General features: G+C 35.3%; 1 protein-coding gene and 1 pseudogene across 1 annotated transcript; both read left to right on the forward strand.

The window, feature by feature from the left end:
• The first annotated feature begins 908 nt into the window (after window positions 1-908).
• Window positions 909-14451, forward strand: LOC125865638 (probable protein S-acyltransferase 14). The gene is made up of 7 exons (XM_049545842.1): window positions 909-1327; window positions 1692-1911; window positions 1998-2089; window positions 5222-5345; window positions 5443-5528; window positions 5738-5803; window positions 13908-14451. Exons 1-7 carry the CDS (start codon window positions 1112-1114, stop codon window positions 14028-14030), a joined length of 927 nt encoding a protein of 308 aa, XP_049401799.1. The 5' UTR covers window positions 909-1111; the 3' UTR covers window positions 14031-14451.
• Window positions 14452-24798: 10347 nt separating this feature from the next.
• Window positions 24799-26088, forward strand: LOC125863668 (uncharacterized; annotated as a pseudogene).
• Window positions 26089-26466: the final 378 nt, after the last annotated feature.

The following is a 26466-nucleotide window of genomic DNA, read 5'->3' on the forward strand; positions in this document are numbered from 1 at the left end:
CATAATGATAACATCAAAAAAAAATCTAATATTGTCCATCATGTTGAGCTTGAAGACAAGTGGCTTGGTGATGCTAAAACTATATCTAGTGCCTATGTGACAATATCAAGCGATACAAAATTTTCAAGCTTCAAGCATATGAAAAGTTACAAAAATGTTAGAAAGGGAAGGAGACTAGAGAAGATCCTCCAAGAAAAAGAACATGCCAAAGTCCAAGAAGGAAAAATATTTGTTCGAGAAGAAAGACGAGAATAAGATAAAGTGCTACAGCTGCCATGTATGGCATTCCAAATTGCATCTCTAAGTGATATATATGTTTCTATCACTGCTTTACAAACTGAATCGTATTTTATGTGGATTGTAGACTCAGAGGCCACCGACCATGTGAATAGAGATCGAGAAACATTTGTGGAGTTCTGTCGAATCTCACATGGATCAAAGTGAATATATGTAGAAAATAATGAAAAACTTGGAGGTAAAGGGATATGCACTTACAAAAATGGACTTGTGTAGTTGTCGATCTTTAATATTGCATAACGACCTATATGCTTTAGAGATTCGACAAAACTTAATTTCTTTATTTGCTCTTTTAGATCTTAATTTCGATTTAAATTTTAGTTACAATGATACATAGATGCGCAAACGCAGTACATAAGAGATGTAAGAGGTTGGGAGAGGTAGAAGAATTAGAAACTAAAAATCATTATGTAGTAGTTTTGACTAATAATTAAATCTTTATTGGAGTAGGTTATTTGCACATGCAAGAGCCAATATAACACCTTCTAGATGATTTTTGTTATCACCCATGACCAATGAAAATTGGAAAATTGTACTTTCTTCTAATCTTATCTAATTAAATTAAATTGCCTTAATAGACCTCTATCTTAAATTAGTATTGAAATTTCCCCAACTTTGACCACTACAAGTCATCTAACTCGGTTTCAATAATCTCAATTTTCCTTCTTCCTCACTATTTCACTCTATCATCCATCCATGGATTCAACTTTACATACCTGGAATCCATAAACCCTAAATAATTTCTCAAGAAAATTCACACCATTTTTGTTATACAAAACACCCATTTTGGGTGTATTTTTGTTAAAGATATATTATGTATAGATCGGGAGCTGTAATGGCATGGAACGTGTTCAGATTCTGTACTGCCTTGCGAGGGCTTGGTTCGATCATGATCCTTTTGGTTTTGGGTGTTGTTGGAGTTACCTATTACGCCGTCGTTTTAACCAACTATGGTCCTTCCCTTGCCAGTAGTGGTGGTTTCCTCGATGCCCTCATCGCTCTTTCAGTACTTGTATTATTCCATTGTCTGGTAATTTCATTTTCTCCCAAATTCTGGTAGTTTGTTTATAAAATTTGATGATTTGTGTTTGACGTATTTCCATTTTTTGAAAATTTATATTTGGGTTTTTATGGGCGGTTCAAACATACAATTGTAGGGAATTTGTTAAGTTGGACCTTGGGAAATTGAAAGTAGTTTTTTTTCGAATCCTGTGGATAATGTGGATGATGGCTTCAATATTAAGTAGACAGATTACTGGAGATTTTAGAAAGAAAAGTTTGAGAGACTTCAAATTCATCTTGTTATCGAGTTCTGTGTCAGAGCTGAGTGGGACTATGGATGGATTGGAAGTTATATTAAGTTGCTAAAAAGTACATATTTGTGATGATTGCAGTTGGTGATGCTTCTGTGGTGCTACTTTTCTGTTGTTTTTACTGATCCTGGTAGTGTGCCTCCAAATTGGAGACCAGAGTTGGATGAAGAAAGAGGGGAAGCTGATCCGTTAACCACATCAGAATTCGGGGCTTCGCCAGCTGACTCAGGGAATACCAGAATACGTTTCTGTAGAAAGTGCAACCAGTTAAAACCTCCTCGATGCCATCACTGTTCCGTTTGTGAGTTCTTGTTTTTTTTCACCTAAATGATGATTTTGATTAAAGTTTTTTCGTTTGAGATTGAGTTGTCTGCTTCCCTGTTTTAGGTGGAAGGTGTGTGCTAAAGATGGACCATCATTGTGTGTGGGTTGTCAACTGTGTTGGAGCATTAAACTACAAGTATTTCCTTCTCTTCCTGGTAAGTTATCATGATTCTTGAATTTTGAGTAGTATTGGCTGCTAGATTCTGAACATATTTATAGCGTCAACAGATGACGATAGCTTTCCTGGATACAAGCAATGCCAATCTTCCTTTTCTTGGGAATCTTCACTAGCTCTATGGATTTTCGCGTCAGTGACCCTATGCTCCAAGACCCTACTCTCAGCCTAAGAGACCCCTTAACCCACGTACCACTCCTTTCTCTTACCCCTGGCCCCGACCGAGGACAAAATATAAGGGAAGTATAACTAAGAAGGAAAAATAATTTTTTTTAATGAAATTTGCACATGGCAAGCAAGGACTGTTCGTGACAAACACTTCCTTTCTTAAAATTGGTTGGGTTGCCCTAGAAAGGGGAATACTAACACCACTTAGAAGTCATTCGGATGGGGGATGTGTACTAGGAACCCCACAAATGTTAAGTGTCTTTTTGGAAATCAAAGGCTAGTTTAGGCGGTTTTTATCTATCCTACTCTCTAGAGTGCTTCTCCACCACTCAAGCTTTTGATGACACTTCGTTGGTTTCATCAATTCGCACTTTATTGTAAGCAATTAACATACATAATGGGATATTAAAATGTATTGTGTTAGTTCATCTATAACTAGTGTAAATAAGTACATGCTTAATGTCGATCTCTATGTTAACTCATGGTTGTGAAAATTGAAAACTCCTTTCTATTTCCTAGTACTACTGCTCTCACACTAGTGATGACTTCTTATAATTATTCGTTATGGGATTTATATATTTAATATAAGTTCCCTTCTTCCCCAACACCCACCAAATGACTTTTGTTAGTACTAAATCATATGCTTTCTATAAGGCAATGAACAACATGTGTAAATCTTTCTTCTCACGAATTTCTGCTAATCAGTCCTAACAAAAGAAATACCATCTGTTGTAGATCTATCTGGTATAAATACAATCCAGTTTTCTGTTACACTTGTAGGGTCCCTAGATCTATGCTCTATCACTCTTTTCAGCAGTTTCATCTTATTGTTGATAAGTTTAATGCCGCGATGCTTCACAAAATTTTAAAAATCTTCTTTGTTCTTATGTTTTGGAATAAGGGTACTCTTCCTCTACTCATCAAGCGTTCTACCACTTTTTAGTATAACATTAAATAGTTTGGTAAGTCATACTTCTCCAACCTCTCCAAGATACCTACAAGCCTTAAAAAAATTCTAAGAGCGTAGCTGAAGTCTTTATCGTGTACAAATATTTGGAGATCTTTAAGCTTATCCTCGTGATTTGAGTTGAACAATTGACCATAGTCTCTTTTTTTTTTTTTTTTTTTTTTGTTTTGATGACAAGGGAAATCCGCAGCCGCTACCCTGTGGGTGCGCATAGAGTAAAACCCCCACTCCTATGCAATAGCTCGCAAACCACATAGGAGAGGTAACCCGCACTAGGCAAGCCCGGCATGACGAGCTCGACCCAGAAGGCAAACCCCTTGCTTTCGCTGGCAAGGGGTTTCGAACTTGAGACCTCCAACATGGAAGTCCCAAGCCTAAACCACTGGGCCACCCCGAAGGGTTGACCATAGTCTCTTCTCTTCTCCGTGATCTCATTATCTCTCGTCAAAACTTGTTGAGAATCATTTTTAATACACTTCACCTAGTTTAACCGTTTAAGTTCTTCTTGTTCTCTCATGCGTGCTAATTTGTACGTTTCTTTCTCCTCTTCTCGTGTCCCTAGCTTCTGGTACAAGCCATCTCCATTTGGGCTTCCCCACAAGTTATGGCCCTATTAGCTTCCCTATTAGCTCTATTATATTCTTCGAAGGATACGTAAGCAACCTATGCCTATATAAATATATTTCCTCCTCATTTTATGAGTCATAGTTTTAATTGGTTATAAAGTTTAAGAATGTAAGCATGGCTTTTGAATCTTGTGGTTTGAGACGAGTAAAGGTGTATAAAACATGCCAAAAAAGTACCCTTCCAGTGCCCTTAAACATCCCATGTCATTCTTATGAGGGATTGTCGTTAAGGATAAAATGAGAATGTTGGAATGGAAAACTTCCTAAATGTTGAATAATAACATTCTTTTTTTTTTGGTCATCAAAAGATAACATTCTGTTTGTAACAGGAATGGAAAACTTCCTAAATGTTGAATAATAACATTCTTTTTTTTTTGGTCATCAAAAGATAACATTCTGTTTGTAACATACTAAATAGGAAAGTAAACACATAAATTTAAATGGTGAGAGCAACATTATATTTATGTTTTTCGACGAAATAGTCTCTTCAGTGGGTATGTTGTTGTTGTTGTCTTAAAAGTCTCCTATGTTATTAATTTCAAAAAAATAAAAGTCTCCTATGTTATTGCTTATATGTCAAGTGGAGTGATTTTGATGTTCATATATATCACAGTCTTTGTCTTAGTATATTGTTTTTTTTTTTTTGTCAGTTCTTTTGATATTTTTGGGGGATGAGTGTCACACATGGTTCTGTTGCCTTAGAAATCATATCCACCCATGAGACCTTTGCAAACCATCATTATCTCCTATGTACAATCAGAGACAGCCAATGTTTTTAGTTTATGCGTTCTAGACCACATTTTATTTTGCTTGCTAGGTTCTGAATAAATTATTTATACATACTAAATGAATTTTTAACTCAAAATACAGGGTTTGAGTCAAAGCTACAGGTTATACGGAGCTATAGCTAGTACTGTGGCTTCGCCACCGTGTACAATTATAGTAGGAGTTTCTTGAATGACATGCTGCTAGTCATGCAAGTACCAATATTAAGCAACTGCGATATTAGCACTATCCCTGCATACAGTATCTGAACGACCATAGTGATTATTGTTTGTAAGGAACTTATTCTAATATTGTTTCCTATATGATTTTATCATTTTCCAAAATTCATCTGGCTATTTCTGTGAGAGTGGAATGCAGTTTCCTTAGAGTATTGCAAGTGATAGTTCATATTGAGAATTTTCTTTTTCCATGTTCTTCCTCCTTGTTGGTGCCTGTCAATTGATGTTTGTATGCATCATTATGCATGCATGAATACTTAACAACAATTGTCCTGGTATTTTCGTCGCATTGCTGTATTTTAATGACCGACTGTTTCTCAACTAATTAAAACCTTCTCTTACTGCAGTTCTATACATTCCTTGAGACCACTGTTGTCACTTTATCATTACTGCCACAATTTATTGCATTCTTCAGTGATGGAGAGATACCTGGGACTCCGGGCACTCTTGCGACTACTTTCCTTGCTTTTGGTATGGTCTGGGGATTGTCTTCGTGAACTTGCTACCTGTGATTTCTTTATGAAGACACTGGTTTTCTTAATTTTTCTACATTTCTTGTGCATCGCAGTCTTGAACCTTGCTTTTGCTTTGAGTGTTTTGGGATTTCTGATTATGCACATATCGTTGGTGTCTGGTAATACCACGACCATTGAGGTACTCCATTTTTCTTATTCCTTAAGTTGAATGGTAAAGTGTTTTCCTTTCTATGGAACGCCTAGTGATCTGAAACATCTTTTGTACTGTGCAAACAGCTCTTTAGTCTTGAGGCAAAACCAGTTTATAGAACCTTTCTCTCTTGGTCTTTGATTTGGAAAAGTATCTTTCTTTTTTTGCGCACATTTAATGGCTTGTCATACTTTCAGGCATATGAGAAGAAGACCAGTCCTAAATGGCGTTATGATCTTGGTCGGAAGAGGAACTTTGAACAGGTTAGATGACTGCACAAGATTGGCTTATTTATTATTTATTTCTGATGGTAGGTTGCTCTCAGTATGAAAGAAAAGATAGATGCTTCTCTAAGTAATGCTGCGCTCTGATCTAAATTCTTAGGTATGAATATTATAATAAGTACCAGATTTATGGAGTTGATTTGGAAGTTATGGTTTGAATGTGACACAACAAAAAACATTAGATATAAAAGAGAACTTCCAATTGCAACTGGCACTCAATGTTTATTCTGAGATATAAACACTTGGAAGCTAATTTAAATGCCCATGGTAAAATAAAAGATTATTGAAGAACCTAAACTTCATGGTAGTAGAGAATGGGGAAACAAGGAAGCTTCATTTACAGATGGTGGAGTAGTGCAAACCAGTGTGGAAACGATATGCCATGTACATAGGACCTTGATATCAGGCGCGTTTATGAAACATTACGTACATCTCATAGCAATGATTAATTGACTAATGTAGTTTCATGATTGAAATATAATCGTTGTATAGTGGGTAGAAAGAAATTTGCAATTTCTGTTGCTTTATCTTTACTTTCTAGTTTTACCCTTTTTTTGGTCTTGATATATGCTTTCATCCTCTTCATGATATAAGAAGCATACATTAAACCTTCATATTAGATGCCACTTCAATACAGTGTTTGCAGTTATTTTATGAAATAAATAAAATGAGAAATGGTCGGTAGGAAATGTTCTAACAGAATGATGTGTTTGCTACCTCACTACCTCCTTACCGTTATATCTTTTTCACTTTCTATATGACTTTATCCGGTATACTTGATTTGGTTTAACATTGATTATTAGTCTACTTCTTTTTAAAGTAAATATTTTTCTTTAGAACTACAGGAACAACACAAATAAAACCACTTTTGTATGAAATATCATGAAAATCGTATAAGAAATGAAATAGGTCGTAAGCAATATTCTTTTTGCTTGAATAATAAAACTTGAAAAGTAACTAGGCCAGTAGAATAGGGTGAAGGGGGGGAGTAAATGACCAAAAACATCCCTTAACTATAACCCAAACTTAAAAATATCCTTATATTGTATTGTAATAATGAATAAATAGCATCTTGAACTATCCTAGAAGTTTTACAAGTTTCAAGTTACATACCTCTCTTAGTTGTCTGTGAAAAACTAACAGAAAATGTGCCTTTGCATGTGACTTATCCCTACAAATCTACCATTATTGTCTCCTCTCCTTCGCTTCTTCAGCAAGGAGCGGAAACATAAGCTAGCTAGTTATTGACGTTTCTTTCACTGTTATCATTTGGAAAAATATAGACAGGAGTAGAGGGGCGGGCCCATTATCCACCAAGTTAAGAAGGCTGTGATTGGTCCAAAGGGCGGGTCACAAACGGATTTCTCGGTTATCAAAAAAAAAAAAATATAGACAGGAAGAAGTGGAAGATAAATATTCTAGTCCTGCGTATATAATATATATAGGATTTATATTTTCCTTTTCTTTTAGAGTGTCATGTAAAAACATTTTTTCATGTTTCACTAGACGTTAATAAAATGATCTGAGAAAAGAAAAAGACAACATATTTTTTTATAAGTCATCACCTTAGGTTGTGAGCTTAAGGTGTGGGAGTTTGGCTTGACCCCTACTGTGTTATATTAATAGGCAAAGAACTTACCATGACTAGAGGGGAACATGAAACCTTGCCTCAAGTCTACAAAAGTTAGATTGAAGGAAGGAAATAGCCCATATAGAATTTCTTCCTGTACAGACCCAGAAATACATTGACTAATAAATTTTTTATATTTTTCAAATCTCCTTTGAGAGGTGGGTAATTTCCATTTATCAAGTTGAAGCAGATCATTTGCTTCTCTGAGAAGACATAAGCCCCTATTGCCACTTGTAACAGCCATCTTGGCGAAAAAAATCAGTAACCTGATTAGCTTATCTCTAGCAGTAAGTGAAAAGAACCTTAGCCCCTGTTAAAGTGTTTGAGGTAGCTTTCAAACAATGTGCTCGAGTTTCAAGTTGCAAGAGTCTTCTTTGATCAGCATATTAGTTATCACTAGAGAGTCAAGTTCAACGTGAATTTTAGAAAAGCCATTTTGGATAAATCTACTGTTGGTGTTTATGGAAAATGGATAGTTATTTGAGGTGTAGTGGGGTAATTAGTAGGATATAATGTGGAGAACATTTCATAGTGGTTACATGAGTTACAAAGAATAATGACACCACTTTCTCCACTATATACCCATTGATTATTATGCACGTTAATATTTTTATTTGACGGTTAAAATGAGTGGGGGAATATTGGTGTTTATGTACATTTTAATGTTAAATAAAAATATTGAAGTGCATGATAGTTAGTCGGCATAAAGTGGAAAAAGTGGTGTCATTCTTAGTTGCGCGGACTCTTCACTTTTGATGCTGCACCCGTGTCATACTCTCCAAAAAATGCACTACTTTTGGCGAATCCGACATGCACCCGTTGAAATTTTTGAAGAGTCTGAGCAACATAGGTGTCATTATTCTTTGTAACTCATGTAACCACTATGACATGTTCTCCACATTATATCCTACTAATTACCCCACTACACCTCAAATAACTATCCACTTTCTTGACATTTACTTGTGCAAGAAATCCACACATGTATAAAGGATGTTTCTTCTTTGTATTTTGATATATGAAAAATATGAGAAGTGGATGAGAAGTATTATATTGTGTTTATATTTTGAAGTTAGTGTAGTGAAAGAGAGTTGAATGAAAGAAAAATATTCTAGGCGTTTGACCATGAAAACAAAAAAAAAATCACTTTATTTGAAAATTTTGAAGTTGGAGTTATGTTTGGCAACTTTCTTATTGGATGGTATGTTTTATACACTGTTTTCCTCGCCTTTAACTTGGATTTGATGTACTTGAGCTGAGGGTCTTTCGGAAACAGCCTCTCTACCTCCACGAGGTAGTGGCAAGGTCTGCGTACACTCTACCCTCCCCAGACCCCACCTAGTGGGATTTCACTGGGTATGTTGTTGTTGTTTGAGTTATGTTTGGCCATAGTTTTTGCTGTTAATATTTAGAATTTAAATGTATTAAATATAAATATTATTTGAATATGGAATATAATTTAAATGATGTTATTTTATGAATTTTTTTAGGATTTTTTTGAAAAAACTAAATTCAAAAATGAAAAAAGTAAAAGTGAAAACAAGGTTTTTGTTGTTTAACAAATTTCAAATACAACTTCAAGTTGTATTTGGAATTTTTCATGGCCAAACACTATTTTTCAAATAAAGTGAAATTATATTTTGGGAAAAAGTGAATAATATTCATGGCAAAATTCTCTCCAACTTACTCACTATACAAAAGAGAGTAATTTTACGTATAAGGAAGTTGTTCTTTTGATGGAGCTTTGGACTCTACAACAGTTCAACTAATTTAGACTTGTTTGAGTTATACTGTATACGACGTTGTTGGGTTGTTGCATCCTAAAGGGGATAAGTTGTCACGACCCGAGACTATCCCTTAGTCGTAACATAATTTTTAAAGCCACAAGTGACCCCAAGCTAACCCATGGTCTGTCATGACATTAAGATTCATATAAATAATCACTGGAAATAACTTATGTAGAAACTGAATCCAAAAGGGACATATCAATCCAAAACACTAAATGGATAAGTGTAGAATATCTGAACAAATCATAAAGTTGATACTGCTCTTTGATTGTTTGATAGCCTCTACTAAGATGAGTTGCTGGGGCAAGCCCCCCCAACTAACTCTAATTGTCTACTAAATAACGAAAATAAGATAGAGAATTGTCCTTGGAAGATGAGGGCTCACCAATACTGCTATTGAGCTGATCAAAAGTAGTACTAACCGCGAGTAGGATGTTGAGCATTTGAACCTATATATTATAAAACAATATGGCGTAGAGAGGTATGTGGTCAATACTTTGAATGTACTGAGTATGTGATGCATGCATCACAAGTCTTGTAAACTTAACATGATAAATCTAAAATGTTGAACTAAAATATATGAACTGATGCAATGACCAAGTAAATCAACATGCAACTAATAAGTACTGAATTGAAATAAATTAATGCAAGGTCAATGCAATAATGTGAGAGTGAACTGTGGGAGATACTAATAATTGATATACTTCGTTTGATCTAAATGGAGTCCAACCTGGACCCAGCTGGGAGCGCTTTGTACCTTGCCAGGGTATGAATACTGTCTAACGTGGATCCACTAAGTTGATGTCCAAAATGGACTAAGGTGTTAGTCCTGGTCTGATGGGTGACCCTTAAAAACCTACGGTGCCACATAGTTCTGGGGCTTAGGAATTGCTACTAAAGGTCTCAGTCCTAACTGATGGGTGACTCTAAAAACCTATGTCTGCTTTGTGCTAAGTAATACCCCCAATTGGCTTTATGCTTACAATATGAAAATACTAATAATACTAAATAACTCATAAATATTGAAAATTTGTTAATAACTGATAAGCACTATCTAAAAGCATCTCTAAGCATGAGGAACTGATAAATTGAGTATAAAGCTAATCATGACAATTCCTGTATTATGAAGGAAATATGCAATTGAAAACAACACAATTCGGAGGCATGAAATATTTGTATTTTGAGGGTTTATGAAAATATACTTCAAGTAAAATACTGCAAGTTATGGAGAGACATGTATTTTTCAACCAATAACGAAGAGAACTGAAATACATTGAAATCCATGCCAATCTTACGAACCCTAGGTTTTCATAGAATTTTAATTACTGAAATACGAAGGTTTCTTTGGGACTCAATGGTTGAAAGGATATCCATTGATGAAATCCCACATACTTGGAATGGAAACACCTAATGGAATTCTTGAACTGAAGTTTGAAGACAAAGAACCCTAGTTTCTTGCTTGAGAGGACTTAGAGTGTAAGTGATTCTGCTTTTTCTGAGTGATAGGCGTAAGTGAGGAGGTTTAATCGACTAACTCCCCTTTTCCCCCACTTAGAGTAGCCCAAAACATTGTGGTCTAGGCATAGGAAGATAAAGAAAGGACAAAAATACCCCTCAAAGTGAGTTTTGAAATTTCTGGCAGGTTCCCACGAGTTACTCCTCGACTCGTGGTCTGACAGTACGAATTGCGAACCAGGTTCATGACTCGTACTGTCAATCGTGGGAACCTTGGTGTATTTGGGGTCTCTAAATATTTTCACGATTGATAGTACAAATCCTAGACCTAGTTCATGACTTGTACGGTCAGTCGTGGGAGCTGGCAGTCTTAGGACCTAACCATGGCTGATGGTACGAATCGCGGGCCTGGCTCACGACTCGTATTGTTAGTCGTGGGAACTGATAAATTTATGGAAGCCTCTGAATGTTTTCATGACTGATGGTACGAATCGTGGTCGTGGTTCAGGACTCGTACTATTAGTCGTGGGAACTGAGTTGACTTAGAGTTAATCCCATGATTGTGTTCACGACTCGTGAACCAACTCGGGGGAACTGGTACTGAAAATTTTTGGGCTGGTTTGTCTATGCCAATTAACGAGTAATCATGGGTTCGAAATGCGAGGTGTTACATAAGTCAACAGTTGTACAACTTGATCGGTGTAGATTATAACGCAGTGGGCCTGAATCTTCTTAAAGAGAGCGAGTTTGCCTCAACCTGAATATTAATTTATTCATTTTTGTTTATTTTATTCAATTGTAATTTGTGGTATATTTAGCAACACCATCTACTCCCAGAATTATAGCACCTAATATGTCAACATGATTATTACTGAAATATTTAGCTAAAAAAGGCCATTGAAAAATCTCCTTGATCATTTCTCACTACTCCGTCCATACATGTCTTTTGAATAGCACTAATATTGCTATAAGGAATACATATTTGGTGAGATTAATTTAAGAGATGTGCAGATTAACATGAAAAATAGCTTCTTCTCTTTAAAATAGAAATATTTTTATATAGCTTTTCTCATTTATATTATTTCAATTTTAATGTTTAGATCAAGTAAATATAATATTGTGGGTTAATGGGATACATAATTTGTCTTTTACAACAATAACAATATATCGTATATAATTTTACAAGTAGGTATGAGAAGGGTGTTGTGTATGTAGCTTTACCCCTATCTTGTAAAGTTTTTTATAATTAATAGTTTACCTCGTTTGTAAATGAAATGAGATACATAATTCGTCTTTTACCTTTATAACTTGAAGAGTTCTATATATTATCAATAGTTACTCTCTTGGAATTCATAAAACGATTTAAAAGTTTACTAATAAACCAATTATTCAGATGTTGAAAATAACAAAGGTATAGAACTTCATCCAAAAACAAAAGTATAGATATCCTTATCATTTTTGGCAAGAATATTTTTGTGTTAGTGTTTTGTTTCTACAACTGAACAACAATGTATTGATTTGATATTAAGGTTAAGGCATGTGCTGAGTCTTTTTAGCGTTAGCTCCAGCTTCCCTGTCCCAAATGGCATACCATAGGGAAGGTGACAGAAGTGTTGGATTTGTGGGGTAGTCATGTGCTTCTGGTTGAACCTGTTATTTCTTTACATAAAACTAACGGAGGGATGTAATTTGTAAGTTTTGGGATAGTTTAGGGGGATGCTTTTTGTTTATTGTGATTGGGCAAGGATGTAGCTTAAGGGTTGGGTATAATTGAGGTATGTTTTTGGCCATTTACTCGCGAAGAGGGCAAGTAATAATGCATTTGTTTTTTTGTTTTTTTCATCTTCAGTTTTAATTTTATTTTTTTGGAGAACACGGGAAGACAATTTTTAGTCCATATTTTCTTACTTAGTTTTTAGTATTTTAACTATTCGAGTAGGTAATTTCGATGATTATGTGAAACATCTTGAGTAGGCCTTGTATTGAGGTGAAATATGTTTTGGCTTATTTAAAGTAAAAGTTAGCAAATCACATGGTCTTGGTGCTTCGGTTTTACTAAAACATTATTTTTTTCTTAATGCTTATTCAGTTTGGAGGGGATGTTACAGAACGAAGTATTCGACATTCTTTTCTATTTAACGAGGCTCTTAATCTGATAACAGGGTTTTCCATAGTAACAAATGAGGTTTTCAAAACCTTGGTATTACCTTCATATGATAAATACACAAGCAAAGCCCTACAGCATATACTGAAGATATTCAGCTACTACCTCACTGATTCTCTACTCTTTAATTTCACTTCCAACAGATCACAACCAGCCATTTTGCAACTTAATGCAGTCCTTCAGATTTCTGTGTTACAATTTACTCTTCTGTCGAAACAATGTGACATTGTAGGGCAACTTTTTGTATGAATCCTTCGTAATTACACTGAACATACTAAATGTACTGGTTAGATCTATACAAGTGTGTCATATTTGTAGACCATTTCTATTCTCCGATGATGCTCCTCTACTGTCTACTCTCCCTTGTGTTCCCAAAGCTCTTACCCCACGCTGTTTAACACCAATTCCTATGTTACTTCATTTTCAATGCCCTTGTTCCCGCAGTGTTGTAACTTTATTCTCAGAATCCATGTGGGGTCTCATCATGTCTACCAGCAACATCAAAAAATTCTCTAAGCCAACATTCTAGTATGCTGTGTTTGGTTCTTTACTGATACAAGCTTTACAAAGAACCTAATCAAGGAATAGAATATCAAATCAAACTTCACACAGAAATACAAGGAAAAGACAGTCCTGAAATTCTCGTGCCTGATCTGCCATTAACTGGAAGTTTTTATCTTAAAAAGAGTACAGCTTTGGTGTTACCTTTTGCTATTTTGGTTATTTAAATGAATAAACATGAGAAAGCTATCACATGCCTGTCATTTTTCAGTTATATTTTACTGGTTAATACGCTGCTGTATTAGACCCAGTGTCGGACTGGACTACCCAATAAACTTGGAGTACTTTCTCAAGTTTACTTGTCTTGAGAAAACTTATCAGGGCACCATTTGGATTGGACTGCAAAAACTAGTTTTGAATAGGACAGCTAATTACCTTTGCTTGTCTTGCCTATGTCATGTTACAAGTTGTGTTAGATCTGTGTTATTTTCATAAAAAATGTTAGATCCCTTTCAGTTTACCATTCTAAGGTTGTATTATATGATTCAGGTGTTTGGTTTGGACAAACGGTATTGGTTCATTCCTGCTTACTCTGAAGAAGATTTAAGACGGATACCTGCTCTTCACGGTCTTGAATACCCATCGAAGCCTGACCTTGATGCCCAAGAATAATCATGATGTGCATACCGAACATAAGTTTCGTTCTTTGTAACAAAATATACAGTGCCTCACGATATCAACTGATTAACCGGCTTTAACTACATTGGACTGGACCTTTGCATCTACTCGTATTACACAGAGCAACACCACAAGAATATGAAGAGTCTGAGCAGGCGAACAACTTGTGGATTGAAGCAAAGGCTGGCATTTCGTACTACGTTGATATGTCCATTTCATGATTTTTAGATATCTATGTGAAATTAATATTCTGTAACATAAAAATGATGCTGATTTTCACGTTTAACAGCAGTGTTCTTGTAATTGATTACTTGATCAGAAATGCAGATTAGATCTCTGAACATTCTCCACCCGAAAACATTGATTTCCTGATAAGAGAAGTGCAGATCAAATCTGTGATGATTTTTCGTCGGTATGATAAGAGTTTTAATTGTTCGTAGCTTCGTTGAAATGGTGACTTTGCCATCAGGATGAGTTGTGAGTTCTGTTCTGGTGGGGTTATTTATTTTGTCTCAAATACACTGGAGGAAGTATACTATCTGAAATTTTGGATAATAGCCATGCTAATGGAAGTCCCTAATGTTTTTTTGACAATAGAGGGTTCATAATTTAACTCTTATATTTGCTCAATACTGCCAAAAATAAAGTAATATACATCTCTCCTGAAAGTTTTGTCATACTCAAATGATGGTTAGCATCATGAACAAAAATGAACACATGGGGTAGGATAGTGTTATAATACCACCTATCATTTTGAATAGAGGTGAACTCAAAATTTGAAGATCGTTGAGAGGGGTATCGCTATCTTTAACATAATCATGTTAATTATTAGCTACAAAATTTAGAATACAAGTTACAACTCTCTTAAACTTGAAAATTGTGAACAATTATGAGCAAATTATAAACTTCAAAATGATCGAACGCAAAATCAGTTTAGTACTAATATAACAAAAGTAGATCATCCATTCATACTTGACATCGACACACTTTCATATTTTGAAAACAGGCAATGATAGTATCATTATTTATATTTACAAACATGTCCTTCTCGATGTACAAGCTAAACAATCACATCGTTCCTTTCATAACAGACAAAAAATACGCACTACGCAATATAAAAATCACACCCTAAAAGAGAACTTACCAATTTGCGAACAAAAATATAATCTTGAAACAAAAAATTGTTTAGCATAATGAAATTTAAAGTAACATGATAGTCTTGTAATATGCAGATTCTGTAAATTCAAAATGGTCAAATGTCATTAATTTAGTACTAATATAACAAAAGTAGATCATCTATTCATACTTGACAAGACGTGCTTTCATATTCTGAAAAACGGTTAATGATATAGTATTGTTACTTATATTTACAACTATGTCATTCTCGATGTAACAAACAAAAACAATCACATCGTTCCTTTCATAGCACAAAAAAAAATACGCATATGGAATCACACCCTAAAAGAGAAGAACTTGTCAATCTGCGAGCAAAAACGATAACCTTGAAACAAAAAATTGTTTAGCCCAACGAAATTTAAAGTAATATGATCTTGTCTTGTAGTATGCAAATCTTGTCTTGCTCTTGTAGTTGAGAGATTGCTAATCTAGTACTCCAATACCAATTGTCATAACCCAATTTACGAAATCATGCAGATACTTACTTGGTTCTAATTCGATTGGAGAATCCTTACCTTCCATCTCTTTTTCAAAAGATAATTTCAGAAAGAATTTCATTCATAGTAATAGTATCTAAACCGAACAACTAAAATCATATTTATTTTCAATATATCCAACATTTTTCAAGGACCTAATATAGATATGTACAAGAGCTTCCAACATAGAGTAATGACAGGGAAATAAAAGTATAAAAATAGTGAATAGTGTTTGAAGAATCTGACTTGCTTTCTCATTCCAGAAAAGTAGAATATATATACATGAGATTGAGTCTCCTACTCCTAAAATCTTTCCTAAAGATATTCCGAGAATATCTTATTCCTATAATATATCATATAATATCTCATAGAATATTACATCTCTCACAAATTAGATACACAATCTAAAGTTACTATATTTACATAGATCTTTGCTTAATACCCTCCTCAAGTTGGTGCGTGAAGATTTTGAATGCCCAACTTGCAAAGAAGGTAGTCAAACTAATGCTTTCCCAATGCTTTTGTAAAAATATCAGCGAGCTGCACTTTAGAGGAAACATATGTTGGATGAATGTTGTCCTTTCGTTATCTCGTCTCGGAGAAAATGACAATCTATTTCTATATGTTTCGTCCTTTCATGAAATACTAGATTCTTTGCTATATGTAGCGCTGACTGACTATCACAATATAGTCTTATTGGAGTAGGATGTGTCACCCCTAGACTGGACAAAATTTTCTTTAGCCACTTTAATTCACAAGTTGTGGTGGCCATAGATTTGTATTCATCTTCTGAAGATGACCTGGACACCGTTTATTGCTTCTTAGTCTTCCAAGATATTGGTGAATTTCCTAAGAGAACAAAACACTAGTGAGAGATCGTCGTGTTAAAGGACAACCAGCCTGTTAGACAATTGGCATTTTTTCCAGCTTATTATTTTTACTGTGTTTTACTTATTTCAGTTTAGTGCTTCCTATGTTCTAGCTAGACTTAGTGAACTTTAGTTGCTCAACTTTCTAAAGTTAGTGGCCCCTTTAATGGTTGTTAGTGGACCCTTTTATGGTTGTTAGTGACACATGTTCTTATTTAGTTTTAACATCCACTTTGTAAGTGGCTACTAGATAGGAAATGGTTAGGTTTTTCCTTGTATAAATTCAAATCTTATGCAAATTAATACATAGCTGAAATTTCATAAGTTCACTCTATTTTTATTCTTCAAATCAGTTTCTTGAGTATTTTTGTTCTAACAATGGCATCAGAGCCTCTAGTTGATCTTATAGGACCAAAAAGTTTTAATCTACAACACAAATGGCATCCAACAACCTACCTTTAAATCCACCATTCACTTTCACCGGTGAAAATTACCAAATCTGGTTTGTGAAGATGCAAGCTTTTCTGGAAGCCTATGAACTTTGGGAAACTGTAATGGAAGATAAACCACTTGTTGCTCTACTAGAAAATCCTACCTTGGCTCAAATCAAATCCAACAACGAAGAGAAGGTAAAGAAATTTAAAGCCAAGTCGCTTATGCAGAATGCTGTGGCAGATTCTGTGTTTTACAGAATCATGGCTTGCAAAACAGTAAAAGAGGCTTGGGATAGGTTGAAAGAAGAATATCAAGGCAGCGATAGAACACGTCAAATGCAAGTGTTGAACCTGAAAAAAAAGTTCGAGTGCTTGAATATGAAGGAAGATGAAACAATCAGTAAGTATGCTGATCGAATCTCCTTAATTGTTAATAACATTAGACTTCTTGGTGAAGAATTTACAGACAAACGGATTGTGGAGAAAGTTCTTGTGACTTTTCCTGAGAGATTTGAATCTAAGATTTCCTCTCTTGAAGAATCCAAGGACCTGGGCAAACTTTCATTAGGTGAACTAATGAGTGCTCTTCAAGCACAAGAGCAAAGGAGGACTATAAAACGGGACAAGTTCACTGAAGGGTCTTTCTCTGTACAAAAACAAATATTTGGTAAAGGAAAGCAACATGCCAACCAAAAGAATAAGGGCAAGCATGATGGAGGAAATAATAGTGGAGATGTGAAGCAGAAGTTCCCTCCGTGCAAACATTGTAAAAGAACTACACATCTGGAGAAGTACTGTTGGTGGAGGGTCGATGCTATATGCGGCAACTGTAAGCAGACGGGGCACGTATCCAAGGTTTGCAAATCAAGAGCAAAGGCCTCTGGTGCTTTGCAAGCACAAGGAGCAGAAGCTGAAGATGCACATGAGGAGCAACTCTTTGCAGTTTCATACTTTTCAATCAATGAATCCTCTGATTCATGGCTTCTTGATAGTGGTTGCACACATCACTTGTGCAATGATGCTGAAATGTTCAAATTCCTCGATGATACATACAAATCTAAAGTAAAAATGGGAAATGGTGAGGCAGTAGAATTCAAAGGCAGAGGTGCAATGTCTATCTCAACAATATCAGGTATCAAAACTATTCCTGATGTTTTGTACACACCTGATATGAGTCAAAATTTGTTGAGTGTTGGAAAAATGCTTGAAAATAATTATTCTCTGCATTTTAAGAATCGCGAATGTGTTGTTTTTAACCCTTCTGGAGTAGAATTATTATATGTCAAGATGAGCAATATAATGTTTTCAATTGATTGGGAGAAAATAACTAAGCAGGCATACACTATTACTTCACAAACATGTACAAACCTATGGCACAAAAGGTTTGGTCACTTCAATCTGAGAATCATCGCAGAGATGAAAAAGAAGGAGCTAGTGGAAAATATGCCTGAATTTCTTTCTAATGCTAAAGTTTGTGAAACTTGCCAACAGGGAAAGCAAACAAAATTGCCATTTCAAGCAAATCAAGTATGGAGAGCTAACCAGAAACTTCAGCTCATTCATACGGATGTTTGCGGCCCAATGAAAACAGATTCATTGAGTGGTAACAAATACTTTCTCCTCTTTATTGATGACTACACCAGAATGTGTTGGGTTTATTTCATTAGACTGAAGAGTGAAGTCTTTGATGTTTTTAAACAATTCAAAGCTTTAGTAGAAAATCAATGTAATCTTAGTATTAAGGCTTCAAGGTCTGACAATGAAGGAGAATATACTTCTTCTCAGTTTGTGGAGTTTTGTAATAGCACAGGTATTGAACGCCAATTGACATTACCATACACTCCACAACAAAATAGCGTGTTTGAAAGGAAGAACATGACAGTAATGGAGATGGCCAGATGTCTTTTGCTCGAAAGAAAGATCCCAAATCAGTTTTGCGCGGAGGCATTCAATACCTCTGTATATTTGTTGGACAAATTGCCTACTAAGGCCTTGCAGGACATGACTCCATATGAAGCTTGGTGTGGGAACAAACCATCAGTACATCATCTTAGAATCTTTGGGTGTATATGTTATTATCGAGTTCCAGAAACAAAGAGGACTAAGCTGGACAACAAGGCTCATAAAGGCATATTTATGGTCTATAGATCATCCAAAGGTTACAGGATTTTCTATTTGAAATCAGAAAAACTAATTCTCAGTTGAGAAATGAAGTTTGATGAAGCAACTGGTTGGGATTGGAAAAATCAGAAGACTTCTTATTCTGATTTATTTTCAAAAGAGCAGCCTGAACTTTCAGAAGATGAACTAGTGGATGATGTACCAGTGAGGGGAACTCGATCATTGAAAGATGTCTATCAGCGGTGTAACTTGGTTACCTCTGAACCAATAAGCTATGCTGAAGCACAAGACTCTCAAGCATGGAGGAGAGCTATGCAAGATGAACTAGACATGATCGAGAAGAATGGAACCTGGCAACTTATTAATAGACCTAGAAATCGCAAGGTGATTGGTGTAAAATGGATTTTCAAGACAAAACTCAATCCTGATGGAACAATTTGCAAACATAAGGCTAGATTGGTGGTTAAGGGATACTCACAACAATATGGTGTGGATTACCAGGAAACATTTGCTCCTATAGCAAGGTATGACACAATCAAGCTTATTCTTGCATTTGCATCTCATAGTTCCTGGCAGATTCATCAACTTGATGTCAAATTGGCTTTTTTGAATGGTTTGCTTGCTGAAGAGATCTATGTACAGAAACCTGATGGTTTCTCAATTCCTGGAAAAGAGGATCAAGTTTATCTCTTAACGAAGGCATTGTATGGCCTAAAACAAGCCCCAAGGGCATGGTATGAGAGGATGGACAATCATCTCATCCAACTTGGCTTTAGTAGAAGTCAAAGTGAAGCTACTCTGTATGTGAAAGTCACTATATGTGAGTCCTTAATTGTCTCCATTTATGTGGATGACATGTTTGTGATAGGAAGCAAAATTGAACTAATCCAAAGGTTCAAGGATGAATTGGAGAAAATCTTTGAAATGACTGATCTTGGAGTCATGAAGTACTTTCTTGGCATGGAAGTGTTGCAATCCAGTGATGGAATTTTCATATGACATCATAAATACATTTCGGATATTCTAAACAGGTTCAAAATGCAAGACTGCAAACCTATGAGTACTCCAATCTCTACTGGTGTGAAGCTTGGCAAGGATGAGGATTCCGAAAAAGTGGATGATAGTATATATAGAAGCTTAATTGGCAGTTTTCTATAGCTAACCGCAAGCAGACCTGACATTCTATTTGTTGCAAGTTTGCTCTCTAGGTTCATGCATTCGCCTAGAGACACACACTTCACAGCGACTAAAAGAGTGTTAAGGTATATTAAAGGAACCAGCAAGTTTGGAACTTTTTTCCCAACATTTGCCGAAGTAACTATGAACCTGATTGGGTACTCTGATAGTGATTGGGGTGGCGGAGTTGATGATTCCAGAAGCACCTTTGGATATATTTTTTTGTTTGGGGACAAGTTGTTTTAGTTGGAGCTCTAGGAAACAAAAAACTACAACTCAATCAACAACAGAAGTTGAGTACATAGTTGTTGCATCTACTGTGAATCAAGCTATTTGGCTACGGAAGATGTTGAAGGACTTGGGCCATGAACAAACAGAAGCTACCAAGATCATGTGTGACAACAGTTCAGCAGTTTCAATCTCAAAAAATCTAGTGTTTCATGGTCAAACTAAGCATATCAAGACCAAGTTTCATTTTATTAGAGAAGTTCAACAATCTAATGAAGTGTTGCTTGTTCATTGTTAGAACCAGCTAGCTGACATTTTCACTAAGTCATTGCCAAAGTAAAGGTTTGAAGATCTGAGGCAACGAATTGGTATTTGCCACAAAAATGCCAAGTAGGAGTGTTAGACAATTGACATTTTTTCAAGCTTATTACTTTTTACTGTTTTTACTTATTTCAGTTTAGTGCTTCCTAATTTATAACTAGACTAAGTCAACTTTAGTTGCTCAACTTTCTGAAGTTAGTGGCCCCTTTAATGGCTGCTAGTGTCCCCTTTTATGGTTGTTAGTGGCACATCCACTTTGTAAGTGGCTACTAGATAGGGAATGGTTATTGGAGTAGGATGTGTCATAGACTGGACAAAATTTCCTTTAGCCACTTTAATTCACAAGTTGTGGTGGCCATAGATTTGTATTCAGCTTCTGAAGATGACCTGGACACCGTTTGTTGCTTCTTAGTCTTCCAAGATATTGGTGAATTTCCTAAGAGAACAAAACACTAGTGAGAGATCGTCGTGTTAAAGGACAACCAGCCTGTTAGACAATTGGCATTTTTTCCAGCTTATTATTTTTACTGTGTTTTACTTATTTCAGTTTAGTGCTTCCTATGTTCTAGCTAGACTTAGTGAACTTTAGTTGCTCAACTTTCTAAAGTTAGTGGCCCCTTTAATGGCTGTTAGTGGACCCTTTTATGGTTGTTAGTGACACATGTTCTTATTTAGTTTCAACATCCACTTTGTAAGTGGCTACTAGATAGGGAATGGTTAGGTTTTTCCTTGTATAAATTCAGATCTTATGCAAATTAATACATAGCTGGAATTTCATAAGTTCACTCTATTTTTATTCTTCAAATCAGTTTCTTCAGTATTTTTGTTCTAACACTGCCCAATCTGAATCGCTCCATCCATATAGATTCAAATCATATGCACTAAACAATAAGATACATTGTCTAGGTTTTCCTTTCAAAAATCGAACTACTCATAGCGCTGCTTCCAGTGTTCTTCTTGTGGGCAATGCATAAATTGGGATAGTACATGCGCACAATAGGACACCTCTGATCTAGTGAAACACAAATATATGAGATGACCTACTAATCGTCGATACCTCTCTAGATCAACAAGTGGACGTCCTTCCGCTAGTTCTAACTTGTGGTTTGACTGCATATGAACATTTGCACGTTTGGCTCCTAGTAATCCAACTTCAGAAATAATATCCAAAGCATACTTACATTGACATAGGAAAATGCCTTCTGAATTTCTCGCAACTTCAATGCCCAAAAAATACTTCAAAGCACCTAAATCTTTCATGTGAAAACAATCACTCAAATAGCTTTTGAATTTTCGGATGGCACTATGATCATTTCCAGAATTTATCAAGTCATCCACATAAACAAGAACATTAAGTTGTATACAATTTTTCTGTAAAGTAAACAATGAGTAGTCAGAGTAGGATTAAATGAAACCATACTACTTCAAGGAAGTTGATAACTTTGCGAACCAACATCTTAGGGCCTGCTTCAATCCATAGAGTGATTTTTTTAGTCTACAAACCATATCAGAATGTTGTACTTTGAAGACCGGGAGCATTTCCATGTACAATTCTTTTTGTAGGTCTCCATGAAGAAAAGTGTTATGAACATCCATTTGATGCAACTCCCACTACTTTGCTTCAACTACAGCTAAAAATGTCTGCACTGTAACCATCTTGGCACATGGAGCAAATGTTTCATTATAGTCAATTCCCTCTTTTTGATGGTTGCCAAATATTACTAGTCATGCTTTGTGTCACTCCACAGAACCAAACCATCAGAATGATATTATATTTTATAAATCCACTTGCACCCAAGTGCTTTCTTTGTAGGTGGTAATTTTTCAATTACCATGTCTTATTCTTTTCAAGAGCCTCAATTTCAATCTGCATTGCTTGTCTCCACCTTGCATCTTTCACTACTTCTGAGAAGGATGATGGCTCATGATCTGTAGTAATAGCTGCAAGAAAATTTCGATATCACAAAAAAAATTTGTCACAATTCACATAATGTGTTATTGGGTAAGGCGTACCTGCGGTATGCGCTGTAGGAGATGAACTTGTGGAAGGACTCAATTTTCAGATGGTATTAGTAACATAATCACATAGGCGAGCTATTGTTTTATTCGATGCCCACGACCCAATTGAGGTTCATTATTTTGTTCTTCGCTGCCCTCTACCTCTTGGATACTAGACATGTCTCCTTCTCTCATTTCTTGAGCATCTTGCACCTCAGTAACTTGTGAATTAGACATATTAATCACTGGTTGGCGTTCACCGTGCTCAACTCCAATATCACTCACAAAATCATCATCAACAGATCCATTGTCAACAACAACTTTTTCAATATTCTCATAAGAAATGGGAACTTGTTGGATAAACGGGAATTCATTCTCAAAAAATACAACATATCTGGAAGCAAATAATATAATTTCCAACCATTTTTTACCATATGGGTCCCCAACAAAAATACATTTATGACTCTTACTTGTAAATTTATCTCCTTTTCTTTCATGATTATGAGCATAACACAGTGAACCAGTGATCCTCAAGTTCCCATAAGAAGGAGGCTCTCCATGCAAAATTTCATACAAAGTTTTTCCATTTAAAATTAAAGGAGTTCTATTAATCAAATAACCTGCAACCAACACACATTCTCCCCAAAAATTAATTGGAAGATGACCCTGAAAACGTAGTGCTCGTGCTATATTCAAGATGTGCCTGTGTTTTCTCTCCACCCTACCATTTTGTTGTGGTGTTCCGACACAAGATCTTTGAAAAACAATTCCCTGTTCAAGAAAATAATTTTTCATGCAAGTAAATTCCGTCTCATTATCACTTCAAGTAATTTTAACTTGTTTATTATACTGTCTTTCCACCATGGCAAGAAAATTCAACATCATGTGTGACACCTCTTTCTTATCAATTGACAAAAATATTCATACTGCACGGGAATAGTCATCTACAATAGTTAGAAAATATGAAGCACCACATGAAGATAGATTTCTGTATAGACCCCATAAATCACAACAACTTATCACAAGCATTATTTTTACTTAAAGGAAACCTATCTCTAGTCTACTTAGCTCGTTGACAAACATCACAAGCTTTATTCATCATCTCACTATCATTAGTGGGAATAACATTGGAAGCTAACTTGGTAACCCTTAAAGAAGGATGCACGCTTGTGCCAAAGATCAGGTGAGTCTGCCCCATTCCTTATTGCCATAGCTTGTGGTACCACCCGAAAATAATAGAGTCCATCCCCTTGTTCACCCGCACCAATCAACATCCTCGAAGTGAGGCCTTTCATAACACACAATTTTTTAATGAATTGAACAATACAATTGACTTCATCTATCAATTGCGATACGGAAATTAAATTGCATTTTAAACTAGACACATAAAACATTTTCAAGCTTCAAGTTCTCGCTAAGTTTTACAGATCTCTCTTTTGTAGCAGTTGTATGCCGTCCATCTGGAAGGCCCACAGGACATCCAACCACTTCACACAAGTTCGTCATGCACTTCAAGTTTGCAGTCATATGGTTTGATGCCACTGTGTCAATTATCCATGGAATTTTGTCATGTTTACCTGTCATCCTCTCATTCATACCAGTTTTATGGTTGTTCACCATATCACGCAGAATCAGCCATTGTTCATTGCTCAAGCCAACAATGGCCATATCAGTTACTGTGCTAGTTGTTCCCAATCTTCCAGCACCTTCGATAGTAGTTTCAGCAGCATTAGCATGTACTTCTCCGCTAGGTCCTCCAAATAAAATATTATATGACATACTAGTAATAAAAAAATATTTCCTAAGATTGTTTTAATTAATGTACATATTTGTTTTTATTTTTTTTGTCAAAATATTTAATAATAATCTTACTTACAATTTTTTATAGTTTATTTCGCAACCTTATTCAGAAGATGTTATCAATGGATTGCATGAGTGATATCGTTTAGGACAATCCGTCTGGATGGCATATGTGCCACTCATTTGTGGAATTTATCGTGAGTGGCACATGGTTGATCATGTTGTGAGACAGTTTGGTTATTTACAACATATTCCTGGACCGTGTACCCAAATTTTTCGAACATCATTTTAAGCATGATAAACGATCCAAAATAAAACAAGAGGATATAGATGTGTTTAACTACATACAATATTTATGGAAACAACGTTAAAATTGTATATTTTGGCCTCCATTTGTAAGTGATCAAGCAGATTACTTTCGTTGGTACATGAGGCATTCCTGCATGTTCAATGGAAATTCACAACATGTTGTTCAAAGAGGGTATCAACACATGACAGGAAAACATGATGCATTAGTATATATATTATGAAAAATTTAAATTACCATATCAATCTTTAACAGTTTTTTTGTTATTAATAATTTGTTATTTAGTTTAGGCTAGGGGTCATGAAATGCAGTATCGTCGAACTTGGATGATTGAAAATGATGAAAATCTATCTAATGAAATGAGACAATATGAAGAGGAAGTCGCTTGTATTTCAATGGAGTCAATGAATGCGGCCTCCCAGGGAATGCGATTGAGCTTTGCTCCTGATTAGAATCCCCCCACTCAATACGAGGAACCGCTACCAATACAAGTATCTCATCGATTGCAAAAAACAACACCTAGAGATGGTGCACATTGAGGTAGAAGGAGCACTGATGAAGGTCGTGGTCGAAATCGTGTGGAGCATTATTTGATTGATGAAGATAATTTGGTTGATAATAACACACATTTGGTGTCTACTTCTAAGCCTTATTATCCCACGTTTGAATTTTATGCAGGGCCCTTTAACACTAATGCCAATTTGTCAAGTGAGGAAACAGTTGGTTTTGTAACTCCAAATGTTCCAATATCTGATTTTGCACAATCTAGCGGATCTCAGTATGGTATTCAACATGGTATGCGTGAATTTCCTATGCATAATTCTCCATTTGGTGGGAGGTTGAATTTTTCAAATGTAAGTATGATAATTTTAATTGAAATTTTATAAACTTTTCTTAATTTTTGTGCATATTTATTTAATTATTTTATATTATATTGTATAATAGGTGATCATGTCACATGATCCAAGGTTTAATGATGAAGCTTCACAAAATTCAATTTTTGATAGAGAAAATCTCCCTCGAAGAATATTCAGGCCACACAAATCAACTAGATGTGGTACATGCAGTCACTATCAAAATGAGGAAGATTCTAAAAATGAAGACGAAAATGAAGACGTAGAAGATTTGGAAAACTCAGAAGAATAATTTTTATGTATCTTTATTCGGAAACTAAAGAGTTTTATGCAGTAAGATCTTTATATGTGCTGAAATTTATTGTTTTGTGCAAATTTCAATAAAGAGTTTGAAATTTGTTGTTTGTACATTTAATTATATGAGAAAATGTACTTTAAAGATATATTTAGATTTTATTATAAAGACAAATTAAAAAAAGAGAAGTTTGCCTTAGTATGGAGAAAGTAACAAGTTATGGGGATAACAAAAGAGCAACAAAAACAAAAGAATTTATATAATCATTTTTTTTTATTTTTTTCCAGCTAATTTATAACAAAGGTGACGGAGGAACTGAAGAGAGAAAGTTCAAGAAAAGGAAAGAGAAATAATTGAAAAAGGGAAAAATAGTTA

This window comes from Solanum stenotomum, chromosome 5 (genome assembly GCF_019186545.1).
Source record: "Solanum stenotomum isolate F172 chromosome 5, ASM1918654v1, whole genome shotgun sequence".
In the NCBI taxonomy this organism is placed as follows: Eukaryota; Viridiplantae; Streptophyta; class Magnoliopsida; order Solanales; family Solanaceae; genus Solanum; species Solanum stenotomum.

Coding starts and splice junctions, on each gene's coding strand:
- LOC125865638 (XM_049545842.1), top strand. CDS start 1,112: ATGTATAGATCGGGAGCTGTAATGGCATGGAACGTGTTCAGATTCTGT. Junction 1,912..1,997: donor ATGCCATCACTGTTCCGTTT/GTGAGTTCTTGT, acceptor TCCCTGTTTTAG/GTGGAAGGTGTGTGCTAAAG. Junction 2,090..5,221: donor AGTATTTCCTTCTCTTCCTG/GTAAGTTATCAT, acceptor CTCTTACTGCAG/TTCTATACATTCCTTGAGAC.